This window comes from Ipomoea triloba, chromosome 13 (genome assembly GCF_003576645.1).
Source record: "Ipomoea triloba cultivar NCNSP0323 chromosome 13, ASM357664v1".
Lineage (NCBI taxonomy): Eukaryota > Viridiplantae > Streptophyta > Magnoliopsida > Solanales > Convolvulaceae > Ipomoea > Ipomoea triloba.
In genome coordinates this window covers 883,391-891,735 of record NC_044928.1, presented here as the reverse complement: position 1 = coordinate 891,735, position 8,345 = coordinate 883,391, and the positions used below count along the sequence as shown (strand labels likewise).

The window sequence follows — 8,345 nt, the reverse complement described above, 5'->3', positions numbered from 1 at the left end:
CGCCCAATTGAGAAGTAGGCCGATTCTAACATTATTCGCGGTAGTTAGACCGCTAGGCGTTAATTAATCAGCACCTAAATGCAATTTTTTACAACATTGCTTACCAGGAGAGGTAAGCATTTAGATTGTTGGACACCTCACAACCTTAAATAATAAAAGATACACCTAGGACTCTAGGAGGAGAGGACAATATTTAGACACCTCACAACCTTAAATATTAAAAGAAAAGAAGAAAAGAAGAATCATTCCGGGGGGCACGACAGCACGTCGAGATAAAATCTGTGGGGTGCTTGCACGTCATCACAAACCAACAAACAAACAAACATATATGCCCCTTCCACATTTCTTTATATTCCCTCCACGCCCCTGCATTCTTCTCCAAATGTCCAAATCTCTGCTCTGCACCCTTCCGCTTAGATAGGAACACTGGACTCTTTCATCTTTCAATCATATTGTTATTTCACCCAAAAAAAAAACACCACAGAAATCCTCTCTTGTTCACCAACCGTTCAACCAGGAAAAAATTTGTCTTGATATTCTGAATTTTCCGCCCCCCGGAGCATTATCGATTTGTGTTGAGGGAGAGAGAGGGGGATTCTCGTTGCTGGTTGGGTCTGGTTTAAATGGGAAATGTAACGTCAAACGTTGCTGCAAAGCTTGCATTTTTCCCACCAGACCCACCAACGTACGATGTTTTCAGGGATGATTATGGGGCGCAGTGTTTCACCGGCCTCAGGGCGGACAGTAATGTGGACGTGCATTTGCTGGACACCAAGGTTGGGAACAAGATTGTGGCCGCTTTCTGGAGACACCCTTTTGCGAGGTTAACGTTGTTGTATTCCCATGGCAATGCTGCGGATTTGGGGCAGATGCAGGACCTCTTCATTGAGCTCAGAGCTCACCTCCGGATCAATATCATGAGGTATTTTTTTTTTTTTCAAAAGTTTCTTTCTTTTACAAGAATTTTATCTTCATAATAGTGGATGTATTTCTATAGGTTTGTTGGTTTATATGTGGGTGTGCTTGGCTGAATTTATTTACCAAAAATCTGTTTGATGCTTGTCTGCTTGGTCCTTGAGGATGCACTAAACAATTTTGAAATTGGGTGTTTAAAGTTTTGATTTTTGCCCTTCTCTTGTTGCTTGCTTATGTTTTGTGTCTGTGGTTGTGCCGGGGTGTTCTTGTTTTGGTTTCTGGGTAGTAGATTGTGCACAATAACACAAGATCAAGCCTTGTTCGTAGGAGCAGTTACACCCAATGTGATGAGATCCTTGTTTCTTACCTAATAGGTTGTTGATTTAAAGTGATTTATCCATCCACTATCCTGTCAAATCGGGGTATAGGGAGTGAGGAATTTTGCACCTTTTGGGCAAGGAATAGGAGATAGGCGTCGTGCCGTGTTGGGATTGTTGAGATAAAATACCTTTTTAAGGGCTGTTTTTGTATTTGATGGTATTGAAAAGTTTTGATCTTTGAGTACTTTTTTGGTTTTTGGTGGATGGGTTTCATTGTATTTATGATTTCTTGCTAATTTATGTTATTCCTATTGTAATTTTTAAAAAGAAATTCAATTTTGTTCTATTGATACAAAGAATTGGATATAGGTATTTTTGGGTGCAACTTCATTCTTAGTTCTGTGGATTGTTTGTATTTGAACATATTTGGAATCTGAGTTCTTAATTTTTGTTTTCCTATTCTTTCCTTATGTTATTCATGTGCCTGCTTAGCAGTTTTGTCTTTCAACTTCTAATTGATGAATGATAATTTTATACTCCAGAAATAGTGGTTGATGATCAGTTTAGATTGCTGTATTCCTTTATCTGCTTTTGCTATGTCCTCTGTTGTCATTGCAATACTTCATAAGAGTCTATGAAAGTTTCTGAGCAATATTTCTTGGTAACTCTCTGTGCTTTGATAAATTTTTGCCAAAAGAATTGATGGAATAGTAGCCTAATGGAGCTTCATCAACTCTGAAAATTTCATTCCCTTAAAGTTGCTTTATGGCTACTTTTATAGCTAATCCCAAAGTAGAACATGATAATATGATATTGACATTAGCCCTTTTATCGTCAAATACCTTTATCACTGATGGTATGATGTTACTGCGTTTCAGCTATGACTATTCGGGATATGGTGCATCTTCTGGGAAGGTAAGGAATATATAAAAACTACGTATTAGATAGATACTTTTACTTTACTTGCCTTATGTGGCTGAGAATTGTCTTTTCTCTCGCTTTTAATAGCCCACCGAGTTCAACACATACCATGACATTGAAGCAGTCTACAACTGTTTGAAGAGCAAGTATGAAATTAAACAGGAGGATGTGATTTTATATGGCCAATCTGTCGGTAGTGGGCCAACACTACACTTGGCCTCTCGTTTAAAGAGGTTGAGAGGTGTTGTTCTCCATAGTGCTATACTTTCTGGGATACGAGTTCTATATCCAGTCAAGATGACTCTCTGGTTTGACATTTTCAAAGTAAGTTCATCTTTTCGCTTTGATCTCTGATTGAATTTTGATGCCTAGCTTGGTTCTGTCGTGACGGCTCTATTGTCCTTTTCAGAATATAGACAAAATACGAGAAGTCAACTGCCCAGTTTTAGTTATCCATGTAAGTAACATCCTTTTCCTCAATTCTGTGTTTTCGAGTTAACAGTTGTGATGATTTTATTATATTCCCGGTTAATTTCATTTTCACGGTCGCAGTGCTATTTCTGCGATTCCAAAATTGGCTATTCAAAAGTAAACTATTGTGCCATTTGAATCTTACATTTGCATATTTCCCTTTCTATACGCTATGTACACTCATCATTGAAACGTTAGATTCTACTTCTAGGATTGGAAGGAAATCTGAATTAATTACCTTAGAGAGGAATGTATATCCACTATGTTAAGAGGCCGGATTTCTGAATTTGAGGTTTCTTGTATCTTGAAGTTCGAGAACCATCTCTGAGCTTATGTGGTGTTCAGGTCCAAGTCCTTTTCAAGAATTTGGACCGTTAAGTTTTTTTAGGCTTGAATTTCAATTTCCCCATCGCCTCTGATGTTCCCCAACGTGTTTAATGGTCTAAAAAGTAGCAACATGGCCATCCTCTTATGTAGTCATGCCCAGTGTTCGGTTCAAACCAAAGTTGATATTTGTTTTAACCGGAATTCTGGTTTTGGAGGAACCAAAACTGCCATGTCTAATTTTTAACCTATTCAATTCAAATAGATTTTGGAATTTGAGGCCGTAACCATAACTAGGTACTGTACAGTTCCAGTTCCAGTTGAACCTGGAATGGAAACGCCTATTGCAGAATTGGCAACCGTTTTATGTAATATCATCCGATTCCAAGAAAGCCCCACACAAACTATTCAAAATTGGCTTTATTATCCCTTTTGTTCAACCAAGATTAGCTCGTCTAAAATTGCAAATACTCTTTAGTTGCCTCATTGTCAAATTTGATATTCACCTCTACAACTCCATGGCAAATGGAACCATGATCTCGTTGCTCTTGTTGGTTTCCATTTCGTTTTTATGAACTCATCCTATAAGTCCCCTTTCAGCGTTCCAACCTGCCTTGTTCTTCAGCGTATCAGATAATAGATTATTCCTTACAATCCCGAAATCAAAACTCATAAACATCCAATTTCTTATATCTTCTTCCTCTCAATCAAGTACGCAATATATCTAATTTATGTTTTAAGCTGATTATGTACACCATTATAAGTTTCCTTCTTAGCTAGTGTGCGTAGTCACCAGAAAGGCTTCTTTTTGTTTTCATTTGTATTTCGTTTAAGCCAATCAAAACTTATCGAGCTTGCAAAGTTAGATGTTTCTGACAAGAACCACTTGCAGGGAACGGAAGATGAGATTGTTGACTTCTCCCATGGCAAGCGGTTATGGGAACTTTCTGAAGACAAATATGATCCATTATGGGTCAAAGGCGGAGGGCATTGTAACCTAGAGACTTTTCCCGAGTATATTAAACACTTGGCAAAATTTCTAAACGCAATGGAAAGACGCTCCTTTTCAAAGAGAATTAAACCGCAACTTTCTAAAGCCCCAAGTATAACAGATTCCAGACACAACAAATGTTTAATATTCGGAAAAAGATGATTGCTGCTACGCCTCTTGCTCGTTTAAAGGAAGCTGCACTTTCTTTTCACAGAGATCGTCGCCTACAAAAGGTACGCATGATTGTATCGATCTCGGGCCACTAATTTTACTATGAAAAGTGAGTCAGTGTGAGTTGGAATTAGCCGTTTGATCCCGATCCTGCTCACTTGATAGTGGCAAAGAATGACGATTTCCATTTTTGTAAGTATCGTGTGTTTTTTGTCTTCAGAAAACGTCTCATTACACTTGATCCAAACATAATGTAAATTAGGAAATGTTAAAGCTTGTGTAGAGATCTTGTCATTGACAATGGATATGCAAAGTTGTCTTCTGAGTTTTGCCCTCCATCTCTCCCCCATTTTCCTGCTTCATATAGATCTCTGCAACCATTTTTTTTTTCGAATTAGACTGAAAACACATGCATTTTCGCATTATAAAATGTCGGTCCAACCGTTTTTTCTGATCATGGATCAAAAGTGTGTTATATATATTTGATCAGTCCAAGAAAAAGCGTTGAATCGAGTCGTGATGAGTACATGTGACAGCAAAATCCTGGAATTGAAGCCATTTGTTTATTTCTTGAACAAATTCTTGTGATTCTTTGGCTAAAGCTTAAGCAAACAGGCTGTTGTCTTAAACAATTCTGGGGTTTTGGATTGATGGGGGATATGTATGCTCCCTGTTGTGCACATGAAAGCTTTGTTTAAGTTCCATTTATGATCTGTCATGGCTTAAAATATTATACAAACTGTACTTATATATTGAGCCATATCTTAATGCCAGCATTATTTGTGTGGTTGAGATTAAAGATGCTCCCCAGAATATATTCTATTCTTTGGTTGTCTGCAGATTTGAGAGCAAATCTATCTGTCTAGTATTGGTGCCTGTGCAGAAATGTGTATTTGTATCTGTGTTTTTCTTTGATTGGATGATTACAATTCAATTACAATTATTACAACTAATAAATACTCAGTTATAGTAATTAAAGGTTGGAGTGTAATTATAGTGACTAATATCAATGCCTCTAAATAGAAATGACAATAGCTAGAATAGGGTTGCAAGCTTGCACACATGTCATCATAAAAAGAATTAAAATATTTTTACAAAGTCATGTCATTTTTTAATTTCAACCTTATATAGAAGGTGGGGATAACCAATAGAGCAAACTAACTGCTACTCATGGTAACATGCTTGGAAGTTGAAATTCCACGGCAATCCTCATGCATATGTTGGATGATCCCTCTAGGAGGTTCTTCAATAACACACCGCCAAATGAGGATGTTCTAATAAAAAAAGACTAAAGGTGGATTGTCACCTATAAATCTATGACCAAAAATGGAATTAACTCTATATTATATATTATATATGAGGAAAAAAACTTATTTGTAACGAACAAACACGCCGCTGGTGCCGGCCTGTATTTTCCGTCTTGCAGAGGAATTGCCATTGCCATTGCCATTGTGTGCATTTGACTCCGCTAGTGATGAACTGTCATCGACGCCATAAGATCTGTCACTTAATTTTGCTTTCAATAGACATACTTAATAACAACCATTCCATTTTTTAGTAATTCACTCCTTGCACCTCTCAATAATTCTGCCAAGGGTCCCCTAAGCCTATGCATCCCATATATCCACTCCATAGCATCTCTAGATCGAGTCACACTGAGCAATGATTTTATAGACGCGTTTATTTCAAGCTCATTCAAATATATTTAAATATTTTTAAGACGGTTAATGATGACTTGCTCGACTAAACAGATAAGGCTTACTTATGGGATCAATTGCTTCAAGAAAATATGTGCGCACGTGCATGTGTGTAGGTGTGTATGATGAGTATTACTCACTTGAACAGGCCGAAGGGGTGCTAGTTCACTAGGCATTTTCTATCTTCCATCAACAAAATTGTTTAAACTCCGTAAAATACAAGGGCATTTAGGTCTTCAATTATGATTTTTTTCAAAATAAATAAAAATAAAAATATAATGGGTCAACCCACTTTGAATAAAAAAGATTGAAATGTCATTGTATTTAACGATATTTCAACGATTTTGTTGACGGATGACAAAAAATGGTCATGCCACAATAATATTATGACTAAAGGTGATGTTTTGAAGAAAAAAAAAAGACTAAAAATGAATTGTCACCTATAAATCTATGACGGAAAATGAAATTGACTCTTTATTTTAATATTTTTTTACAGCGAAGAAAATAAATTAAGTATTTAACTCATTGGCAGAAAATGAAATTAACTCTTTATTTTAATGTTTTTTTTACAAAGAAGAAAATAAATTAAGTATTTAAATCATTGAAAGTCATGAATAAGATGCCTCAAATAATGTTGTTTCAAATTATTTAGAAAGATATAAAAACACATGAAATTTAAGAAGGGAAAAATGAATGATTATCTGTTATTCAATCGGTACAATTGTTTGCTTCCTTATACATTTATTTGGTCGAACAAATCACTATATATATTTATTTATTACAAATTAAAGAGAAAGTGTGTGAACATGGCACAATATTCTTGGTATTTTGATTAATTAATTTTAACCATGCTGAAACCTCACGTAAAGGGGTTGCATATTGTTTAGTCAACAGAATATTCTATTAAAATTAAATAAAACTTAAAACCAGAATATTCTATGAAACAATATTTTTATATATCGAATTACTAATAATGTCACAAAGTCCCTATTTCTCTCTCTCCCTCGACCAAAACAACTTGTCTATTTGACTAAGCTACTTATTCAACCCTATTGTTTGGAGTTTGGACGAATAATTTACTTTCTGAATAAATATATATATATATATATACCCATTGAATCAAATAATTCTTAGGTAAATTATATATTATTTATAAAATTATAAAATTGGATCATATAACCCGGATAAAGTGGAAGCTTGGGCATTACTTGAGGGGATTTGGCTAGCTGTTCCCATGCGAATTACACCATTAGACATAAATGCACCATAACATATTCAGGAATGTATCAAGTGAAATGCACAAATGTACCACAATTTCGAGACGTGCGGTCATACACCATTAAGTATGCATAAATGTACCACAACGTATTTAATGTATCAGGGTAAAATGCACAAGTACACCACAAAAATGCAAAACAGATTGTAATGCATTTTTGCATACCTAATGGTACTTGACTGCACGGGAAAATTATATATATATATAACGTATTTAATGTATCAGGGTAAAATGCATAAGTACACCACAAAAATGCAGAACAGATCGTAATGCATTTTTGCATACCTAATGATACTTGACTGCACGGGAAAATTATATATATATATATATATATATATATATATATATATATATATATCCAATACAACTGATAGAGTACAATTTTTGTCTGTTGCTATTCATACTGTCATCCACAAAGGCCACAAATTATGGCACCCATACAACTTTAGCCGACTATATAGATTTGAATCTTCTCTATAATGACATACACGATGGGATAGGTTACATTATTATAACTTATAACTTCATGAAAACATGCTCATCCCAAAAAGTTGAAGTAAAAATCTCATCATTATACTATTTTTGGCAAAATTATGATTATCCTTTTATTTTATTTTTTTGTGGAAGGTAAATGTTGAGGCCACTTTTTTTTGAATGTCTTATGTCTTATATATATGTTACTAGAACGAAGTTGATAGGTGATGGAGTGTAGTGGAATTAATAAAGCGGAACGAAATTATGGTAAACCACATAAATCTTGTGTTTTTTTTCGTTTTCTGTTTGTTCTTGATCTTGTTTTCTCAGCCATCTTAATAAATTAAAGTTTAACTTAATTTGTTAAGTAAGTTGTTAAAATATAATATTGTAAACAAATTTTGCATTAACAGTATACCAAATGTTAAGTTAAAAGTGTGTATTTTTCGAAAAAAAAAAAAAAAAAAAGTACTTGACTCTCCCAATTTCTTTGCTCCGAAAAGGTTGAATCCCCGATCACAGGCCTAACGTCCCGGCCCGAGAAGAAATGAGTATAGAGTATATTTCAAAGTGCATACATAAATTTTTCATCAACAACGCACGTAAAGTTTCCACTAGAAGAAATGAGTGTTTGATTTTAACTCTTTTTCTTTAAGGTAACTTTGTATAAGAATATTTTTAAAAAAAAATAAATAAATAAACAAAACAAAACAAAACATTTGTTTTAACTCTGATTTGTCTGTCGCTATCATAATAATACTAATTATTAGGTTAACAAATTGAAT

The 8,345-nt window shown here is 34.7% G+C and overlaps 1 protein-coding gene across 1 annotated transcript; it reads left to right on the top strand.

The window, feature by feature from the left end:
- The first annotated feature begins 358 nt into the window (after window positions 1-358).
- On the top strand, window positions 359-4,451 carry LOC116002940 (alpha/beta hydrolase domain-containing protein 17B-like). Its single transcript, XM_031243131.1, has 5 exons — window positions 359-922; window positions 2,114-2,150; window positions 2,244-2,480; window positions 2,566-2,613; window positions 3,844-4,451. The coding sequence occupies exons 1-5, from the start codon at window positions 624-626 to the stop codon at window positions 4,102-4,104; spliced, it is 882 nt and encodes a 293-aa protein (XP_031098991.1). The 5' UTR covers window positions 359-623; the 3' UTR covers window positions 4,105-4,451.
- Window positions 4,452-8,345: the final 3,894 nt, after the last annotated feature.

Bases quoted from the DNA above. Each gene is read 5' to 3' on its own strand.
- LOC116002940 (XM_031243131.1), top strand. From the start codon at position 624: ATGGGAAATGTAACGTCAAACGTTGCTGCAAAGCTTGCATTTTTCCCA. The intron at 923-2,113 runs GTATTTTTTTTT...ACTGCGTTTCAG, and splicing joins CTCCGGATCAATATCATGAG to CTATGACTATTCGGGATATG. The intron at 2,151-2,243 runs GTAAGGAATATA...CGCTTTTAATAG, and splicing joins ATGGTGCATCTTCTGGGAAG to CCCACCGAGTTCAACACATA.